Genomic DNA, 22,105 nt, shown 5'->3' on the forward strand with positions numbered 1-22,105 from the left:
TTGTAACAAAAATGTGACACAAAGGAGTCAAATGGCTCAGAAATCAAGTATATCTATATATTAAAAGTTTAATATACCACGGGTATAGATAGATGATTGCTCAAATTTTGCAGTGAGTGCAAAGCAACGGCGTTCACCACCGATCTTGAAGAAAGCTGCCCACACAAAGTTCTAGCGATCTCCGTGGTGTGGATTTCCCTTTCCTGGTCAGTTTGAATCTGATGTCAAGTCAAGAGGATTTCCAAGTGCCCAGCAACAGTGACATCATCAAGCACAATAATGTTTTCTAACAGACAGCAAACCAGAAAGTTTATTGCACAGAGTTATGCGTTATTAAAAACTTTGGATTTCCTGAAATAAATGACTGGGACATACACTAGATTAATGCAGAAACTGAAATATCAAACTTAAAAAAATTAATTTAAAAAATGTTAACTATCACGATGGAGAGATTTGACACTCAACAAATTAAGAATTAGTTTTTCAGGGACAGTGATGTTGTTCGGCCAGAATAAGAACTTAGTATGCCATTAAAAACCCAGCTACAACTCATGTAAAAGGACAAGTTCTCATCAGTTCAGTGATTTCTACTTGATTTCAGTCTGCCGGGTTTGGTTTGAGGGGGGGGGGGGGGGGGGTGGTGGTACTTCCAATAGTGCAGTTTGTGGGAAAGGTATAATTGCTGACAGGAATTTCTAGATTTTTGCATTTAACTGCTCATCTGTTGGCTCCAGAAATTGCTGTCAGTTTCAGAGGAGTAAGACAGTCAATGCTGACAGTTTGCTTGTCAATTCTACAACAAAGTCTGGGCCTTACTTTTAGGTCAGTGTGTCATTAGTCATTTGATTGTACATTTTATGGTTTTGAAAAGCAAGAAAATTTGTGTCTATACTTGAATACATGTGTGTGGGAGGGCATTATCCTGTTTATATTGCTGATTAGTCTGCATTTCTTTCAATGCACCCTCGATAGTTTGACATGAATTCTGCATTAATTTTGCATAAAGCAAACCTAGCACAAAAGTATAAATTTCATTCTGGACTGATTCAGTAGCTGGTCAGTTTGCTGCTGAAATTACCATCCAATGACAGTACAGGTAACATTTACAAGCCACCCCAACTGCAGAGTTACCAAACTGACAATATCTTTGTTTAGCAAGTGGGCCAAGTTGTACTGAGTTAACCATATAGAGTTTCATACTTAGCTAGCAAGATAGCGATAAAATAAAACATTTTCTTCTGTAATTTTTCACACGTTTATTTTAAATAAAACTTCACAGATGCAAGTTTTTTCGCACACTAGTGTCATGGGCGTAGTATCAGAGAGGTGGTGCAATATGTGATGTCAAAGACATATTTTAGTGGTTTCTGATGAAAAGCAGCTGGAACCAAGTTAATTTGATCTTAGTCACACCATAAAAGCATCCCTTATTCCTCATATTTAGAGCAAACTATAATAAATAAATCCCTTAAAAGCACTATTAAACTTTACACTCCAGACTTTTTCAATCCGCTAAGTAATTATGATTTTCTGTGTTTAAAAGCCAGCAATTTGCATACAACTGTAAAGACACCATCTTCTGTCACGTCACCACCTACTAAAATCTCCGGGTTCTTTCAGATGTTAGAAAATGACCTCAGTTTATCCAAGCTGCTTCAATTTTAAAAGAAACCCAAACTACATGCTGCATATAACACAAAGGCAATCAACTTGCATCATCATGGATTTCCAATTACTTTCAAACCAAAGTGCAAGTTATTCATTTAAGAAAAATATACAAATTAAATATATTTTATAATACAATCTGCCAGTTATAGTGATGAAAATGACAGCTTTAGCAATCTGTATACAGAATGCACAGGATTATTGTGATTGTGCAGTGGCTGTACAAACTCAATTCAAAATAATGTTAGTAAACAGCCTGGGTGGGGTTCTCAATCACAGAGAGAAGACAGATAGGGAGAGAAATGGGTAACAATTACATAGGCTTAGTATTCATCCTGGTCATCTTCTGGGTGATTTATAATGTCATCATCTTCTGGAGGAGCGAACCCTTCCTGTAAAATAAAAACACAAACAGAATGTTTTGAATCAGCAGCACTGGACCGACAACAACAACACACATTTACATTGAAAAACTCAGCAGGTCTGGCAGCATCGGCGGAGAAGAAAAGAGTTGACGTTTCGAGTCCTCATGACCCTTCAACAGAACTGGAGTTCTGTTGAAGGGTCATGAGGACTCGAAACGTCAACTCTTTTCTTCTCCGCCGATGCTGCCAGACCTGCTGAGTTTTTCTAGGTAATTCTGTTTTTGTTTTGGATTTCCAGCATCTGCAGTTTTTTTTATTTTTATCACATTTACATTGCATTTTTAACATGGTAAAATGCCCCAAGTTGCTTCAAAGAAGCATTATCAAACAAAATTTGAATCCAAGATAGCAGTAAAAAAAAATGCAATAAAATTGAGATTGCTGAAAATGCAACTGCTGCCAATGGGATTGCAGTAACTCTTTTAGTGTCGCAACATCTGAATTGTATGCTTTTTAAAGAGTATATCACAAGGTATCACAGCTGAAGCCATCAGACTTAAGAAATATTCATTAACCAGTAAAATGAACTCATCTCCAGAGCAATAGTTATCAATGCAAAATGCTGATTTGGCTTGCCTGGGCTCCAATTAATAAGATACATGAATAGCCATGATATGTTGGATATTCTGGGTGACGTGTCCTCTAACTTTCCTCCAAATTGTGGCTTCTCCTGCATCTTTTTGACATATGTTCTAACTTGGATTAAAAGTATTTTTCACTGAACCATAGAAATGTATAGCATAGCAAGAAGGCATTCAGCAGTCATGTCTGTGGTGGCTCTTTGAAAGACCGGTGTTGCTTAGTCCCATATCCCTGCTTTTTTGCACATAACCCTGTAAGTTCTTCACCTCAAGTACTAACTCCTTTTTAAAATGATTAATGGAACCAGCCCCCATCTTTTCAGGTAAGACGTTCCAGCTCCTGACAACTCTGAGTGAAAACATTGTTCATCTACCCTCTAGATCTTTTGCCAATGATTTTAATGGGTTTTAATAGAATAGGTAGAGAACACCTATCACCTTGAAATGCTCTATTAAATCTTCTCTGTTTAAAGGAGAATAGTCCTCATTTCCAATCTTTCTTCATAAATGAAGTTCCTCATCCCCTCAAAATATACTGCTAAACCTTATCCAAAGCCTGTATACTTTCCCAGGCCTTCACATCTTTCCAGAACTGTGATGCCCAGAATTAGCCACAATATTTCAGTTCAGGCCTGACCAGTAATTTATAAATTTCTAAACCACTCTCTTTGCTTTTATATTCCATACCTCTTTATAAACCTAAATAACCCATTTTTAAATACCATCTTAACAACTCCCCCTGCTAGTGTTGAGGATCTGCACATCGGTACATCAAGATCTTTGCTAATCCAGACGTTTTAAAATTGCATCACTTGTAATATGCGCTCTTTGCATATTAGTCCTTCTGAAGTGCATCACTACATACTTCTCCACATTGTGCTCCCTCTGCCATGCTTTTTAACCATTCTGTCTATAAAAATAGTCGCTTGGTAGTACAAACTTGAGTATTGCTGAGAAAGAGACATGCTGTTGAAGCTTTTCATCTTGCACTCATCTGTACAGATTCCCCCTTGAACAGAGAAGATTTAGAATTTAGGATTTAATCTACCACTTGTCTGCCCATTCCACCAACCAGTGTCCATGTCCTTTTGAAGTTCTACACTATCCTCCTCACAGTTCATAATACTTACAGCTTTTGTGTTGTCTGCAAATTTAGAAATTGTACTCTTTACACCAAAGGTCTCAGTCATTAATGGATATCAAGGGCAGCATGGGGCCTAATACCAATCTCTGCTAAACTCCACGAGAAATCTTCCCCCAGAGATGAACACCAAATGTCAAACGATGCTCTGTTTCGTGTCCCTCAGCCAATTTCATATTCATGTTGCTACTCTCCCTTTTATTGCACAGGTTCCAATGTGTGAAAACATTCACCCACTATCACCCTTTGCTTCCTAGTCAATCTCAGATCCATACTGCCGCTTTTCTCTATTCCATCTTAATAAGCTTCCTGTGTGCTACAGCTAATAAAGCCAGGTGGTGAGGGCTAGAACAAGAACCTAACATGTATACACTTAAGCTTTTAATTAACAGAGATACACATCACAAACTTGTACCTCCAAACCTAACCAACAGTTTCAGTCTGCTATTATATTTAGAAGTTTTCTCACTAATGTTCGAAATGACCATAGCTCGATGGAAGCAGAGGCACTAACATTAACAGATCTGCTACTACATATAACTCTTTCGAGTACAAACCCGTTTCCATCTGTTTCAGATGAAGTTACATAGTGAGATTTGAACTCTTGATCTATTTTTTTTCAGATGAAATTACATTGTTTCATGATTTTACCATTGTGAGATTTGAACTCTTGATACTCTTTTTGAGTAAACTTGTTTCCATCTGTTTCAGATGAAGTTACATTGTTTCATAGTTTGCCATTGTGAGATTTGAACTCTTGATCTTGGGGTTACAAACCCAGTATCATAACCACTTGGCTATTTAGGCCAAGCTTGCTACTACATATAGGAGCACAAGTGAATCCTAAGTTAATACCCACCACCTGAATAAAATTCAACATCCAATTAACACTTTGTCAAATGCCTTCCAAAAATTCGGATTTACTGCATTACTCTGATCAACTTTCTCTGAAACTGCAAAGAATTCAACTAAGTTAGGTATGCATGATCTGCCTTTAACAAATCCATGTTGGCTCTCGATTAATCCATGCCTTTCCAAATTAAAGTTTATTTTGTGCCTGATAATTGTTTCCAATAACTTCTCATGATAGGCTTACAAGCCTGTAATTTCCTGATTTATCCTCCTTCCCTTGCTTGAATCATGTAATAGCATTGCAAAAACCTCCAGTTCTACACTTGTCCAACGAGGACTGAAAGGTTGTGATCAATGCCTCTGCTATTGCAACCTTTACTTCTTGCAGCAACCTAGAATGCATTCCATCTAGACTAGGTGACTTACCAACTTTCAGTGACGCTATTCTTTTGTAAAGTGCAAAATTATTTACACAAATATTGTGCTGTGTATCTTAAAGTTAAATGAAGGTCCAGCTGCCTGACTACAGCAATCTGGATGAAGTTAGATTAATTCTCTCAGATTTGATTGTATCTCATTCTGTTATAGTTAAAATGCCATATACAGAAAGAATTTGCTATATCATAAGGCTGTGTTTGCTGCCACCACAACTGCAGAGGGCGTACTCACTGCACATACAGTCGCAGTGCCTGTGATGTCACTGCCATTAACACCACAGGTAGCTGCCTGCATCAAAGATGAATGTTTTGGATGCTTGCCTTCGCTGCCCTGCTCACAATCCCTCTCTACCTGCTCACCTCCCATTTGCTGCCTCTCTTGTTGATCCTCTCACTGCCCCACTCCCAACCCCTAAGCCCTCGCTATCTCACTCGCCGCCTTGCTGGGTGTCCTGTTCCCTGAATAAAGCAGCAAGCAGGGCAGTGAGGGGAGTAGCAAACAGGGAGGGGCAGTGAGAGGGTCAGCGAGTGGGGAGGTAGTAAAGGGATCAGTGAATGGGCAGGGAGCGGCACCGACTTCCTGTTCCAGTGTGGTGGCAGGTGATACAGTGTTAACGTAAAGGGTAGGGTGAAGTGGAAATAAATTAGCTGGTTGTCAAGTTAGGCAAATTGAGAAGGGATATACCACGTCTCGACTACTGTTGCATGAACTCTCACTGCCCCTTATTTCAGCTGAATGGCCACTGAGTTGGGCATGATGCAAAAAAGATTTTACATGTTAAATAAAGATGTTAAGATCAGACTTGGATGATTTTAAAAAACTTATAAATTGTATAAAGGGCCACCCTGGGATTGTTAGGTGTGTGTAAAAACGACTAGGATATACCTCTAAAATACATGTTGGCGCTTGTCAGGAAGATATAATAATTCCCATAATATTATTGGGATTTTTTGTTAAATAGAGTAAATAATGGGACGTGTCTCTGTCTATATTTGTGTGTGTATAAGACTTAACTGAATTAGTCTAGGGGCTTTGACGTAAGAAGAGAAATTAGGTTTGAAATGTTAATTAGGTAAACATGGGAAAGTTTAGGAACATAGGGATCAAGGGAACATTTGAATTTTTAAATAAACCAGACTAGATTGTTTTCAAAGGAGGGAGTGAAATGTGTCACCTAGCCAGGTGAAGTTTAGAAACAGTGTGTTTATTTTTCCTAAAGATTGCTAGTAAAATTTAGTGCTATGAGGGGTTTTTATTATCAGGAAGGTAAAATCCAAAGACATAGTGAAACAATGGATATTTACATTCAAAGGGGAAAATATGTACAAAAGAGTGAAGGTTGTGTATAAGGGAAGGCATTTTAAGCTCTTACAAGTGTGAAAAAGCCTTCAGCATCTATGCCTCAAGCTGCTGTCTTCAAAGGACTGAAGTTAAGAAAACTCACTTTGAATTTGACTTGTTCAGGCTATCATGTTTCTTTTCCTGGGTCTTTAAAATCTATGTAACTTACTGTTGCCTTAACGAAAATATAACTGGGAGTTAGATTGATTAGGGGATTTAGAAGTTATCATAGTAGTAATCTGTAGATCTACGTATGTATTTAAATCATTTCTCTTATTAATAAATGTTTAATTTAGTTTTATAAAAACCTATAAGACTTGGTGGTCTTATTACTACTGAATTCAAGGCACGCACCTTGAAATTTATACAAACTGCAAAACAAGTTGTGGCAGTTGTTTCAAGTTTCCCTTTGGGATTTGAACAACTCAGTATTTACCATCAGCTGTGACTTAACAAAAATTGGGAGCTCTTTGTGGGATGTATTTGAAATTCTTTGATTGGTTTGGAGTTGGTGAACCTTAAGGTTACGAGTCCAAGAGGCACTTTGAATTCATGAGTTGGTGTGAGGTTTTTTTTGTAGTAGTGAGACTGCAAAATGGCTTTGGCAATTGCTAAGACTTGTCTGGGAGTTGAAGTTATAACTTCGATTGGTTTACAAAAAATAAAGTTAAATTAATGGAATTAGCAGGTAGGTTACAACTAGGATTACCTGCAGGGGTGAAGAAATCAGACACAGTTGAAGGTATAGCACAGCATGTGAAATTGGAAGAAATACCTGAGAGACGGGGTTTTCAAGGAAGTGTAGTCTCTGAAATTCTTTCTAACAGAAAAAATTAAATATATGGCACAGGGACAGGCCTTTCAGCCCAATCAGTTCATACCAGTATTTATGCACCGATTGAGTCCCCTCCTATTTTTCCTTATCTGAATCTATCATTGTAACCCTCTATTCTCTTCTCCCCCATATGCTTGCCAAGCTTCCCTTAAATACATCTATACTGTTCGCTTCAACCACTCTCCTGGTAGTGAATTCACATTCTCACCAGTCTTTAGGTAAAGAAGTTTCTTACAAATGCCTTATTTATCTTTTGATGACTATCTTATATTGGTGGTCTCTATTTATGCTCTTCCCTGCAAGAGGAAACATTCTGTGCGGCTACCAGTCAGAGCTGACTAAGTGAAACAGGGTTTCAGACAATTTTTGTGGTTAACCTGAAATAGTTTATGACAGGATAGCTGCAGTAGCTGATGTTAGTGAGATCATTTGAGGCCATGGAGATCCTAGAGTCAAAAGCAGGTTCATCAGTGCACACATTTCTAACAATAGTATCCTTCAAGGCTCCTTTTTAGTGAGGTTGAGTACCCTATCTTTGGAGACTATTGCCTGGCACTGGAAAACGTTGATTAGGCCAAAGATGATTCTTACACCTCAGCTTAAGTTAATACTTTTAGTAAAATGGAAAAGACCAAGTAACAATTTTCTTATGAAGGACAATAATGGAGCTTTACCGTCAATGAGAAGAGAAAAATAGAAAAACTACAATTCAACAAAATGCATGAGTGATGAAGAACACTTGGCTCTCAAATTAAACAGGGGAGACAGTAGTATAGTGGTATTGTCACTGAACTAGTACTCCAGATGCCCAGGCTAATGGTGGTCTGTGTTCGAATCCCACCAGAGCAGATGGTGAAATTTGAATCTGGAATTAAAGTTTAATGATGACCATCAATTGTCATAAGAGCCCAGCTGGTTCACTTAATGCCCTTTAGGGAAGGAAATCTGCCATCATAGAATCAGTGTGCAGAAGAGGCCCTTCGGCCCATTGAGTCTGCACCGACTCGTGAGAAACACCTGACCTACTTCCCTAATCCCATTTACCAGCACTTGGCCCATACTTTTAAATGTTATGACGTGCCAAGTGCTCATCTAGGTACTTCTTAAAGGATGTGAGGCAACCCGCCTCCACCACCCTCCCATATGCGCATTCCAGACCGTCACCAGCCTCTGGGTAAAAGTTTTTCCTCACATCCCCCCTAAACCTCCTGCCCCTCACCTTAAACTTATGACCCCTTGTGACTGACCCTTCAACTAAGGGGAACAGCTGCTCCCTATCCACCCTGTCCATGCCCCTCATAATCTTGTACACCTCGATCAGGTCGCCCCTCAGTCTTCTCTGCTCCAAAATAAACAACCCAAGTCTATCCAACCTCTCTTCATCACTTAAATCTTTCATCCCAGGCAACATCATGGTGAATCTCCTCTGCACCCCCTCCAGTGCAATCACATCCTTCCTCTAATGTGGCGACCAGTACTGCACACAGTACTCCAGCTGTGGCCTCACCAAGGTTCTATACAACTCCAACATGACCTCCCTACCTTTGTAATCTATGCCTCGATTGATAAAGGCAAGTGTCCCATATGCCTTTTTCACCACCCCACTAACGTGCCCCCCTGACTTTAGAGATCTATGGACACACATGCCAAGATCCCTTTGTTTCTCAGAACTTTCTAGTGCCAAGCCGTTCATTGAATACTTTCTTGTCAAATTACTCCTTCCAAAGTGTATCACCTCACACTTCTCAGGGTTAAATTCCATCTGCCACTTATCTGCCCATTTGACCAACCCGTCTATATCTTCCTGTAACCCAAGACACTCAACCTCACGGTTAACCACCCGGCCCATCTTTGTGTCATCCGCAAACTTACTAATCCTAGCCCCCCCAAAGTCATCTGTGTCATTTATATAAATGACAAATAATAAGGGACCCAGCACAGATCCCTGTGGTATGCCACTGAAAACTAGCTTCCAGTCACTAAAGCAGCCTTCTGTCATCACCCTCTCTCTGCCTCCTACAACTAAGCCAATTTTGAATCCACCTAATTACCCTGTTTCCCATGTGCATTTGCCTTCTTTATAAGTCTCCCATGTGGGACCTTGTCAAAGGCTTGGCTGAAATCCATATAACTACATCAATTCTCATCTACACACCTGGTCACCTCCTCAAAAATTTCAATCAAATTTGTTAGGCATGACCTCCCTCTGACAAAGCCATACTGACTATCCCTGATCAAACCTTGCCTCTCCAAATGGAGATAGATACACTCCTTTAGAACTTTCTCCAATAGTTTCCCTACCACTGACGTGAGACTCACTGGCCTGTAATTCCCTGGCTTATCTCTACAACCCTTCTTAAATAGCGGAACCACATTAGCTGTTCTCCAATCCTCTGGCACCTCCCCCATGGCCAGAGAGGAATTAAAAATTTGGGTCAGAGCCCCTGAGATCTCCACCCTTGCCTCCCTCAGCAGTCTGGGACACAAATCATCTGGACCTGGAGATTTGTCCACTTTTAAGCCTGCCAACACCTCCAATACCTTGTCACTCCCTATATCAATTTGCTTAATAACCTCGCAGTCTCTCTCTCCGAGTTTGTTACCTTCAGCCTCATTCTCTTGGGTGAAGATGGACGTGAACTATTCATTCAGCACTCTAGCGATGTCCTCTGGCTCCACCCATTGATTGCCCCCTTGGTCCCTTTTGGGCCTAACTCTTTCCCTGGTTATCCTCTTCCCATTGATATACTTATTGAATACCTTGGGATTTTCCCTATTTTTACCAGCCAGAGCTTTCACATATTCCCTCTTTGCTCTCCTAATTGCTTTCTTAAGCTGCACCCTGCACTGTCTGTACTCCACTAATGCCTCCGCTGATTTGCTTCCCTTGTACCTGCTAAAAGCCTCTCTTTTCCTTCTCATCATAACCTGAATATCTCTGGGCATCCATGGTTCTCTGAGCTTGTTACTCCTTCCTATCACCCTAGAGGGAACATGTTGAGCCTGTATCTTCCCCATTTCCTTTTTGAACAACCCCCACTGTTCCTCTGTAGATTTCCCCACAAGTAACTGTTTTCAGTTGACCTTGGCTAGATCCTGCCTTATCTTACTAAAATCCACTCTCCCCCCAATCCAAAACATTTTTTTGCAACCTGTCGATTTTTGTCCATAACAAACTTAAATTGTACCATGTTGTGGTTGCTATGGCTAAAATGCTCGCTCATCACCTACCTCAGCCACCTGTCCAGCTTCATTCCCCAGAATTAGGTCCAGCAATGCACCATCCCTTGTTGGACCCTCTACATATTGACTTAAAAAGTTCTCCTGTACACATTTCAAGAAATCCACTCCATCCAAGCCCTTAACGCTATGTCTATCCCAATTAATGTTGGGAAAGTTGAAATCACCTAATATAATTAGCCTAATTTTTACACACCTCCACAAATTGTGCACATATTTGCTTCTCAATTTCCCGCTGACTATCTGGGAGTCTATAATAAACACCTAATAATGTGGTTGCCCCTTTTTTATTCCTAAGCAGAGCTTCATTCGATGCCCCCTCCAAGATATCATCTCTCCTTACTCCAGTAACTGACTCCTTAGCTAATAATGCAACGCCTCCTCCTCTTTTACCCCCTCCCGTCTTGCCTGAAGATTCTATATCCCGGAATGTTGAGCTGCCAATCCTGCCCTTCCTTCAACCATGTCTCAGTGATGGCTACTATATCACAATTCCACATATCAATCCTCACCCTTAACTCATCCGTTTTACCTGTAATACTTCTGGCATTAAAGTAGAGGCCATCCAGCCTCGTCTTACTTCCTTGAAGCTTATTGCAGCGGTACTCCCTCTGACTTGATCGTTTTACTGTATTATGATGTGTCCCTATTCTGCCAACATTCTGTGTCCCCTCCCCCGCTGAATTAGTTTAAACTCCTCCCAACAGCACTAGCAAACCCGTCCACAAGGGTGTTAGACCCGCTCTGGTTCATATGTAGACCGTCCCGCTTGTACAGATCCCACCTTCCCCAGAAATGGTCCCAGTGATCCAGGAATCTAAAACCCTACCTCCTGAAACCAACTCTTAAGCCACGTATTCATCTGCGCTATTCTCCTGTTTCTGAGCTCGCTAGCACATGGCACTGGGAGTAATCCAGAGATTACAACCCAAGAGGTCCTGCTTTTTAGTCCACTGCCTAACTCTCTGAATTCTTGATGCAAGACCTCATTCCTCTTTCTACCTATGTCATTGGTACCAACATGTACCATGACCTCTGCCTTATTACCCTCCCCCTTCAGGATGCCCTGTAGCCGTTCAGTGACATCCCGGACCCTGGCACCAGGGAGGCAACATACCATCCTGGAGTCACGTTGACGGCCACAGTAGTGCCTATCTGTACCCCTGACTATAGAATCCCCTATTACTATTGTTCTTCCTCCTCTCCTGTACAGACAGGCTTCTTGCGGTGCCAGAAGTTTGGCTCTGTCTGCACTCCCTGGAGGAACCAACACCCTCATCAGCCTTCAAAACGGAATACTGATTTGTGAGCAGGATCCCAAGGGACTCTAGAACTACCTGCATGTTTCTCTTGGACTGCCTGGTGGTCACCCATTCCCTTCCTTCCTCAAGTGCCTTCATCTGCGGTGTGACCACCTTTCTAAACGTACTATCCACGATGCTCTCAGAATCGCGGATGCTCCACAGTGTCCCCAGCCACCGTTCCAGCTCTGAAACCTGAGCTTCCAGGAGCTGCAGCTGGACACACTTCCTGCACACATGCTGGTTCCAGGCACTGGAAATGTCCCCGGCTTCCCACATGGAGCACAAGGAGCACACCACAGCTTTGAGCTCTCCTGCCATGACTTTTCCCTTTAAATTAAACCTTTTAGGCAATTACTCTAGGGCCCTTCTATCCTGATCCTCGTTACTGTAGAATATACAAACTGTAAACCACAAGAAGACCTTAAACTATAAGCGATTAAAGTAGCAAATACCTTTCCCACTACTTACCAGTGATTCCTTTTCCTTGTAGCCTCTCCTGTTGCAGCACACTCTGAAGATTTAAGAAGTTGGATAGCAAGGAAAAAATGTAAAGAGCACCTCATCCCCCATGCATCGAATTCCCGCTTTGCACCAAATTCCGAATACCCACTCTGGCTGTGCCCCAATCAGGATGTGCTCTCTCTCCTGTTCGTGTGCAAGCACATCCTTACCTGGTCTGGGCCTACAAGTGGCTCGAGACCCACAAGCAATGTGGTTGAGTCTTAAATGCCCACTGAAATGGCCTAGCAAGCCCCTCAGTTCTCAAGGGCAATTAAGGATGGACCATAAATGCTGGCTCAGCCAGCGATGCCAACATCCCATGAACAAATAAAAAAAAAAATTCTTAAGGGATATTGGCTTTTATGATTGTGTTCCAAGTTCTATTAACATATTAACTAAAAATATTGTAATGGCAAAACACACCTCAGTTGCATACAGAATCTCCACAATCCTCTGAATGGCAGGGTTGTTCTCACTTTCATGTTCTTGGCAGATGAGTTCAATATCCCTTAATTTACTGAAGTAAAAGTCTCTCTCCTTCTCAAGTCCATCCACTGTCAATTTCAATTCCATTAACTATTAGAAATTAAGAGAAAAAAGTGTTAATCAGAACAGTTCTTTAGAAACCTGGTAAATGCCTGTTTTCCCAATATCCTGGTAAGAACATAAGTGGTAAACCCTACAAGACATGATATTGTGACAATATACTGACAAAGGTATTTAGAGGGAAAGTGCAGTCAGCACACGGGTAAGTTTGCAAGGAAGTGCATACAAGTGCTGCTCAAGGTGAGCAGATTAATATGCTATTTTTGAGGCTGATTAGGATGCTTAAACAAAATTGTCCATTTTTTTTAATATCATGAAAATTCTGGAGCTATTTTGGGGTTTAAATTCTGCTCATTTTGTGGAAGCTCTTAATTGATTTTTTTTCTATTTATTTATGCACTAAATTTTGTCTCTGAAAATTGTGCGCACAAAATGCTGGATATACAGGAAGATGGCAGGAAAGATATTCCGGATAGCAGAAAGGCAAGAGCATGTAACACTACCAGGGTGGAAAGGCAAATGGGTTTGGAGGGTGAGTAAGGGGTCTAAGAAGCAGTAAGAAAGAGAATTGGGAAGGAGGGTTCCTGAACAATGAAAGCAGGTTCCAAGTTTGAAGACATTGGAACCATGGAAATGCTGGGAAGATAGTTCTGATAAGTGGGACTGATAGGATCGCAGTGGCAAGCAATCATGGTACTGGGAGGGAAATATGGGAAGAAGGAGAAAGTAAAGGGAGTTGTGGAATTGGATACATTTCTTAGGTGATTTGAAGCAGTAAGTGGAAGATGGGGTTTGAAAGCAGTGAATGGAGCATAGGAAGTAGTTACAGGAAAGGTTGGTACACGCAGTGGGGAGAATAGGTTCCAGGACAATTGAGGATAATGGTCATGATGCATGGGAGAATTTTTTTTTATTTCTTCCTTTAGGGGATGTGGGTGTTACTGGTTAGGCCATCATTTATTGCCATTTCTAGTTGTCCTTGAGAAGGTGGTGGTGAGCTGCCTTCTTGAACTGCTAAAATCGGCATGGTATAAAGTCCTGACTCCCCAAAGCCTGTCCACCATCTACAAGGTGTGTGATGGAATACTCTCCACTGGCCTGGATGAGTGCAGCTCCAATAACAATCAAGAAGCTTGACATCATCCAGAACAAAGCAGTCCACTTGATTGGCATGCCATCCACAAACATTCACCCCCTCCACCATTGACGCACAGTGGCAATAGTGTACACCATCTACAAGATGCAGTGCAGAAACTCACCAAGTCTCCTTAGACAACACTTTCCAAACCCACGACCACTACCATCTATAAGATCAAGGGCAGCAGACACACGGGAACACCACTGCCTGGAAGTTACCCTCCAAGCCACTCACCGTCCTGACTTGGAAATATATTGCTGTTCCTTCACTGTCGCTGGGTCAAAATCCTGGAACTCCCTCCCCTAATAGCACTGCGGATGTACCTATCCCACATGGACTACAGTCGTTCAAGAAGGCTGATCACCATCACCTTCTCAAGGGCAATTAGGAATGGGCAATAAAAGCCAGACTAGCCAGCGATGCCCACATCCCTTGAATGAATAAAAAAAAGTGGTTGGTCCAGTTGAGTTTCTGGTCAAGGTTAACCCCCAGTATGTTGATAGTGGGGGATTCAACGATGGTAATGGCATTGAATATCAAGGAGAGGTAGCTAGATTCTCTTTTGATGCGGACGTTCATTGCCTAGTACTTGTGTGGCATGAAAGTTATTTGTCACTTATCAGCCCAAGCCTCAATGCTGTGCACGTCTTGCTACATATTTACAGTATCTGCGGACTTGCGAACGGTGCTGATGTGAATATCCCCACTTCTGACCTTATGATGGAAGTTTATTGATGAAGCAGCTGAAGATGGTTGGGCTTAGGACACTAGGAACTCCTACAGTGCTTCCCTGGACTGATTTGATTGAGCTCTAATAACCACAACCATCTTCTTCTGTACTAGGTATGATTCCAACAAGGGATGGTGATGGTGGCATCTGGGACATTGTCTGTAAGGTATGATTCCATGAGTATGACTATGTTAGGCTGTTGCTTGACTGGTCTGTGGGACGACTCTCCCAATTTTGGCACAAGTCCCCATGTGTTAGTAAGAAGACTTTGCAGAGACAACACGGCTAGGTGTGCTGTTGTTGTTTCCAGTGCCTAGGTCGATAGCAGGTCATCCATCCAGCTTCATTCCTTTTTGACTTTGTAGCAGTTTGATATAATTGAGTTGCTTGCTAGGCCATTTCAGAGGGTGTTTAAGACATTGTCAATCACATTGCTGTGGGTTTGGAGTCACATGTAGGTCAGACCAGGTAAGAATGGCAGATTTTCTTCCCTAAAGGACATTAGTGAATCAGATGGGTTTTTATAATAATTGTTTCATGGTCAGCAATACCGAGACTAACTTTTAATTCCAGATTTATGAATTGAATTGAAATTCCACCAGCTGCTGTGGTGGGATTTGAACTCATGTTCCAGAGCATTAGCCTCTGGATTACTCATCAGTGAGAAGTCACTATGCCATGGGGAGCTGAAAAGTAATGGTGCTCAATGGGTGTTGGTCATATTTTTTGGAAGAGAAGGTGAAGGACAATAAAGGCATTAAAGAGCAGTTTCCCAGCACCAAACTTGGAAGTTGTTTCAGTTATTTAAAATGCTTTTCACATTCTATGCTGACAAATAAATGCTTTGAATTCCTAAAATATATTTCCAAAAAAGGTATCTGAGAACCACAGTACCCAAGGGGAAAAAAAATACAGCAAAAGTTTAGTTCTTTTAAAGGCAGTTCCTCAGTCAAAGATGTTTTCTTGTGCAGGTGGGGGTGGGGTGGGGGGGCTTCTTGTGCGGGTGGGGGTTGGGGGGGTTTTCTTGTGTGGGTGGGGGTTTGTAGGATTAGAAACAGAGAGCAATCTTTCAGGCTGAGAGCGAGGAAAGGATGCACAGGGAGTATGAATGTTTCACTTCTCAATTTTTCCACCAAGTTCATCATTTTCCACAGTTGCTGCCACTGCCAGTTCCTTTCCTGTCCACTTCTGCAGTTTATCGCAAAATTTTGTATTTTTATCTCTGCTGTCCTTTTCGCCTTTTTTAAGATTCCACCCTGCTGCCAATCTCTCTCTCTTTTCTCCATTCTAAATCCTTCCACTTCTTTAACTTTTCCTCTGCACTTTGTCCTATTTTTTTCCCCCCATCCACCCCACTTGCTGCAAATAAACCACCTCATGAAGGTGGTTAAGTGGGGATCAAATTGCCACACAAGTGTAGTGAATACACTGGCTACTAGAGTTTCAGCCACTAAGTTCGGGCAATTTTATTAATATGCATTTACATTTTTTTTTTTAAGAAGTTCATGCCAATTTCAGGAACAATGGGCCCTGATTTTTATCCCATACCACCATGTTTTATAGATGACCAGCAAAGTAGCCAATTGAATATTGAAAAAAAAAAACAAGCCGCTAACTTCCCACCTGAGGCTCAAGCTATTCTGATTTTCTGTTGAACTTGATTTAGGTGACAGTGCTATTACCAGAAACAGATAATCTATGCTCTGTAGTTAAGGTCCAATGCCATTTTGGTTATCAGCATGATGCCCCCTCAGGTAAACCCGCCCACTATGTTGGGGCTATACAGAGCAGAAATAGCCATAGATGACTGGACGTCTGACAATATAAAACATTAATGGTGTGCATGTTTTCAGCCTGCAGGATGATCTCAGCCTCAACTGCTGCAGGCTTATGGTCTGTGACTGCCTTGTCTGATTTGTGTGCTGGAAATGCACCAGTGGAGTATAAATGAGGCCCAACCATCAAAATGGTTTGGGCTCCATACCATCAAGCTGCACCATCACTGCAAGCCTAAATTGGAAGACAAAAATCAAAATTGTGGCCAAGAATGACAATAGAGGAAAAAATGACTTAGATTGTGGGAGAGTGGGGGTGGTATAGGGCACAATTTCAAAATTTGCAGATGATACAAAACTTGTAATTGTAGCAAGCACTGAGGAAGATAGTAACAGACTTCAGGAAGACACCGACCGATTGGTAGAAGGGTGAACACACTGCAGATGAAAGTAAATGCAGAAAAGCGTGAGGTGATACATTTTTGTACAAAGAATGCTGTCGTAGGGTGGCCGAGTTGTGCTATTAATGATACAGTTGATCAGCATACACTTCTTAGGTGGAAACTTTAAGCTTATTTACAATATACTCTAAAGCAACTACACATATGCTTTCAATTCCAACTCTATCTCTACACTGTAGTAAGTAGAATGGGCATCGACAATGAGGAGAAACATTGTTCCAAGGTCCAATGTAGTCAATGTGTAACAGCACCCAGGGTCTACCGAGCCACTCCCATGGGGGTAATGGAGCTGTCACTGGCAACTTTTGCAGTTGCCGACATTGCACATAGTGCTTTACTAAACTCTATTTCAATCCATCCCAGGCCACCATAGATAGCTGTGTGCTATAGTCTTCATGCATGAAATTCCTGGATGGGCACTGTGTGGTTCAATGAAAAGTGGCTCCCTTCCCTTTGGAGGAACTATTACTGACTCCTGAGGTAGCCCGTGCTACTATCCTATTGGTTACTACAGATCATGTGATCTTGCTTAACCAGGATTATTCTTAAAGGTACATTACACACTAAATAAAACCATAATCACTACATTCCTCTCCCTTTAGCTCAGCTATACATATTACATTTCCAAGTACACATTTTTCAAGACAACATAATATTTACTGTGTAATAAATTTACAAGTTCAGTCTTTCAGGTGGTTTCCTGGTATGTGTGAACGTTGCAGCTCCACAACTTCAGATTCTGTGTCAAGTACCTCCTTTTCTGGAGTTGCCGGAATATCAGGTGCTTCGGTGGGCACTTGCAGTTCTGTATCCTCAACTCTTACAGGAACATCGGACATGTCAGTCCTGGGTTGAGTATTCTCAACAGGAAACGCAGACCCAGTCATGATCACTGGTGGAACCATATCCTGGTGATTTGTCTCTCTCTTCCTTAAATCGTCCACATGTTTACGGATGATTCGGCTTTCCACCACCACATGGTAAGGTAGAGGTCCAGGCACCTCACTTATTTCACCCAGTAACTTGCCCCGAAATTTTTCTATACCAGTTCTCCCACAGTAAATTTCCTCTCGCGACCATGCCAGTCATGTCTAGTTTTCTAGCTTCCTGACTCCTTCCCACCTTCCTCTCTAAATTCAGCATTATTAAGCTCGATCACGTCTTGAGATGGCGTTCCAACAATAACTCCACCTGTTAGACACCTGTTGTTGTGTGAACGGAAGTCCTGTAATGAAAAGGAAAGCATGCTAGCTTGGCTGCCAAGGAATTGCCAATTAGCTTTCTCGTGCCTGCCTTGAACATTTGAACCGCCCTTTCGGCCAGTCTGTTTGAGGAAGGGTGGTACGGTGCAGTGATACCATTGAGACTGATAAACTGTTGAAACTCAGCACTCGTTAACGTCATATCGAAAACGACTACTTCTGGTAGTCCATCAATAGCAAAACTCTGATATAGCTTCTCAATTGTAGCAGCCGATGTTGGTGACTTCACCTCATATGTATCCAACCATTTTGAATAGGCATTTTGAATCGAGGAGAAACATTGTTCCCAGAAAACGTCCAACATGGTCAATGTCTCCCTAGCCACTCCCATGGGGGTAATGGAGCTGTCACTGGAAACTTTTGCAGTTGCTGACATTGCACACAGTGCTTTACTAAACTCTATTTTGCTGTCCATACCAGGCCACCATAGACAGCTGCGTGCTATGGTCTTCATGCGTGAAACTCCTGGATGGGCTCAATTAAATGCTCCCTTCCCTTTGGAGGAACTATTACTCATGCTCCCCACAATAAGATGCCATCCTGGTTGGTTATTTCATGCCTTCTGTTGAAGTACCGTTTCATTTTGTCAGATACGGGCTCCTGTGACCAAACATGTAGCACTTGTTCTCATACTTGAGGTAGGTAGGACTGGGTCCTGACTTGTCCAGTCTCTAATCTGTCAAGTACATATTGGCGATGAATCTAAGAAATTTAGCAGTAGGACAAGTTCCTGTGGAACTGGAACGTACTCATCATTTTCTTGTAAAGGCAAACAACTAAGGGCACCGGCATTTGCGATTTGATTGCCAGACCCAGGTACGAAGGTGTATTCGTATGCTGCCAGAATTAAGGCCCATTGTTGTACTCTTGCTGAAGCTAGGGATAGTATAGCCTTGTCCTCACTAAACAATCCTAGCAATGGTTTGTGGTCTGAAACGATTGTAAAATGGTGGCCGTGTATGTGCTGGTGAAATTTCTTGACACCGAAGATGATGGACAGGCCTTTTTCTATCTGCGACTAACCCTTTTCCACTCTGGTGAGCGCTTTTGATACGTAATCTATTGGCTGTTCCATGCTGTCGTCCATCCGATGAGTGAGCAGTGCTCCCACTCTGTAGGGAGATGCGTCACACGTCAGCGCCAATTCTTTCATCTGATCAAAATACAGAAATAGTTGGGACGAGTGCAACAATTGTTTCACCTTTATCAAAGCTTCTTTCTGGGGCGCCCCCAAGACCAATGTTGTTTCTTTTTGAGTAAAGAATGCAGGGGGGCCAGCACAGTAGACAAATTGGGTAAGAACCACCCGTAATAGTTGATCTTTCCTAGGAATGTTTTGAGCTCTGAGGCGTACTTTGGCACAGGTACCTCTCTTATGGCTCTCACTTTCTCAACTGGGTGGAGGCCCTGTGAATCTACCCAGTGACCAAATAGATTATCTCCCTCATTTGGAACGTGCACTTTTCTTTTTTCTAGCACAGACTTTAATCTCAGCCGCCTTATTTATTTCACTGTTGGCCAGACTTCTCTCAGGTGCAAGCTAAACTTGTCTGAGCTCAGTGGCTGAGTCTCCCAAAATTTCATTATCTGTCTACTTCTTGGAAAATTCTGCGACTTTTGCTTCCAAAGCCTCTTTGGCTTCATTTAGCTGATTTTTCAACTCTTCTCTACCTTTTTTGTATTTGTTTGCTGCCTCCTGGAAAATCGAACAGTGTTGTGTCTTTTCTGCCAACTAACTCTTCGGTTTGTTCAGAGAGGTGCTGAAATCTTTCTGTTTTTCTTCATACTTTCCAGAGATACAAACTTTGACCCGAGGAAATCTTGTAGTGTGTGAAGGTCTTTCAACAGGTTTTCTTTCTCCCTTCGAAGGTTGCTCACCTCGTCTCGAACTCTGTCATTAAGCAGGGTCTCTTCGAGTTCCTTCTGCTGTTCTTCCAGGTTTTGGCTTAGGACAGCCTGCATTTCTTTAGGTTGTTGAGTCCTTACACACTCCTTTTTCAAAGCAGGAATGCTTCCAGCTTCCTTTTGAAATCTCAATGGCCAATCAAGGTTAAATTCCCTTAGTCAATTTCATCCTAGAAGGCTTGGTCCTCTGCCTCTCAATACTAAGACTGGTAGCTTTGCTGATTGGCTTCCATAATGGACAGTTACTCTGCTTATGCCATTTACTTGAACGTCTTCACCCATATATGTTCTTAGCTTGGCATCTGTTTGTTCCAAACTTAATTGACGTCCACCATTATTCAAATGTCTGAAGATATGTCCCCAATTACTGTAGTGGAAGCTCCCATGTCCACTTCCATTCTAACAGGTTTGCCATTTACTTTCACTGTGAAAAATATTGGTTCTGTCTTTCCAACTTTTGAGCTTTGAGGCGTTCTTTGGCACAGGTACCAACGAGCAAATGTCTGAATTTGTTGTTTCAGGCTCCTCTACATTGTCAATTTCATTGGGCTTCTTTTGCTTGAATCTTTCCTTGCACTGCCTCATTATATGTCCATTACTGTAACAATAGTAGCATTCGATTTTTTTTAAACTGCCAATCGCTAAAAGACCGATTGTTTCTACCTCTATTAAAATTAAAATTATTCTTCGATTTCGCTGCTAAGTTATTTTTCTTTCATTCTTCGGCTAGTGGGGGCTGTTTCTCGCTTCTCGGCGGAGTCTCACTTTTTAGCACCTCTTTCAGCTGGGGTTTCTCACCCGATGGGGAGGACGGCACTATTTTGCGCACCCTGCATTGCTTTTGAATCTCTTACTGTGCTTCTCGTGGCCAGCAATATCTCTAGCCCCTTTCTCGAAATCCAGATTCACTTCAGACAATAATCTTTTCAGAATAGCGTCCTTTTTCACACCCCCCACACTAAACGATCTCTGAGCATGTCATTCAGAATCGTACTGAACTCACAACATTCCATTAGCTGCTTCAAATTTGCCACATAGCATGCAACTGTCTCACCCGGGGCTCTATTTCGCGAATTAAACCTGGACCTCTGTATCATGACTGAGGGCTCTGGTTGAAAGTGACCCTTCACAAGGTCCGCCAATTCATCGAAATCCTTTGAATCCGGGGCACTGGGTGCCATCAATCTTCGAATCAGACTGTAGGTTTTGCTCCCAGAAGTACTCAAGAGGATCGCTTGCCTTTTCTCTTCCCCCGTAATCTCGTTTGCTTGAAAAAATAACGTGAGGCGTTCTACGTATTGAGACCAATCATCTGTGGCAGCTTCAAAAGGATCCATTCTCCCAAATTGTGGCATTTTGAGGGGATAACCTCTTCAATTCTAACAGAGCATGCTACTTACAATCACTGGGCGAGGTACAGTGCTGATTTCTTTCTAACTTGATTTCTTCTGTTCAATCCTGTTTTATCCTCGTTGCCAGTTTTTTGTAGGGTGGCTAAGTTACACTATTAATGATAGAGTTGATCAGCAGACACTTCTTGGGTGGAAACTTTAAGTTCATTTACAATATGCTCAGCAGCAATTACACATGTGTTTTCAACTCCAACTGAATCTCTACAGTGACTCCTGAGGTAGCCTGCACTACTCTCCTATTAGTTACTATAGATCATGTGATCTTCCTTAACAAGTATTATTCTTAAAGGTACATTACACACTAAATAAGACTATATTACTACAAATGGGGAGACACAATACATGCAAAATGATGTAACTTTAAAAGGGAATGCAAGGGCAGAGAGACCCGTAGGTGCTCGAGCTTAAATCCTCGATTGCAGGTGGCAGGAAAGTAAAAGCAGTTCGTAAATCATTTGGAATCCTTGGGACTAACTTTATTTCTATTAAGTTAGTCAATCTGATAAATAGAGACATGACAGGGCACCTCAGTCACGTCATATGCAAGGCCTGT

General features: G+C 41.8%; 1 protein-coding gene across 4 annotated transcripts in view; it reads right to left on the reverse strand.

Annotated features, from left to right (window-relative positions):
* Positions 1-1,241: 1,241 nt before the first annotated feature.
* LOC121277850 (microtubule-associated protein RP/EB family member 3-like) overlaps positions 1,242-22,105 on the reverse strand; it is a 93,247-nt gene continuing 72,383 nt past the window's right edge. For 3 of the 4 annotated variants that reach the window (XM_041187557.1, XM_041187555.1, XM_041187554.1), the window contains 2 exons: positions 12,747-12,899; positions 1,242-2,057 (listed from right to left, as the gene is read on the reverse strand). In XM_041187557.1, coding sequence (XP_041043491.1) covers positions 1,989-2,057; positions 12,747-12,899 — 222 coding nt within the window. In that variant the 3' untranslated portion in view covers positions 1,242-1,988. Of the gene's footprint in view, positions 2,058-12,290; positions 12,334-12,746; positions 12,900-22,105 lie in introns of all 4 variants that reach the window. The other variant, XM_041187556.1, reaches the window with a different exon arrangement.

The sequence above is a fragment of the Carcharodon carcharias genome, chromosome 5 (assembly GCF_017639515.1).
Source record: "Carcharodon carcharias isolate sCarCar2 chromosome 5, sCarCar2.pri, whole genome shotgun sequence".
Lineage (NCBI taxonomy): Eukaryota > Metazoa > Chordata > Chondrichthyes > Lamniformes > Lamnidae > Carcharodon > Carcharodon carcharias.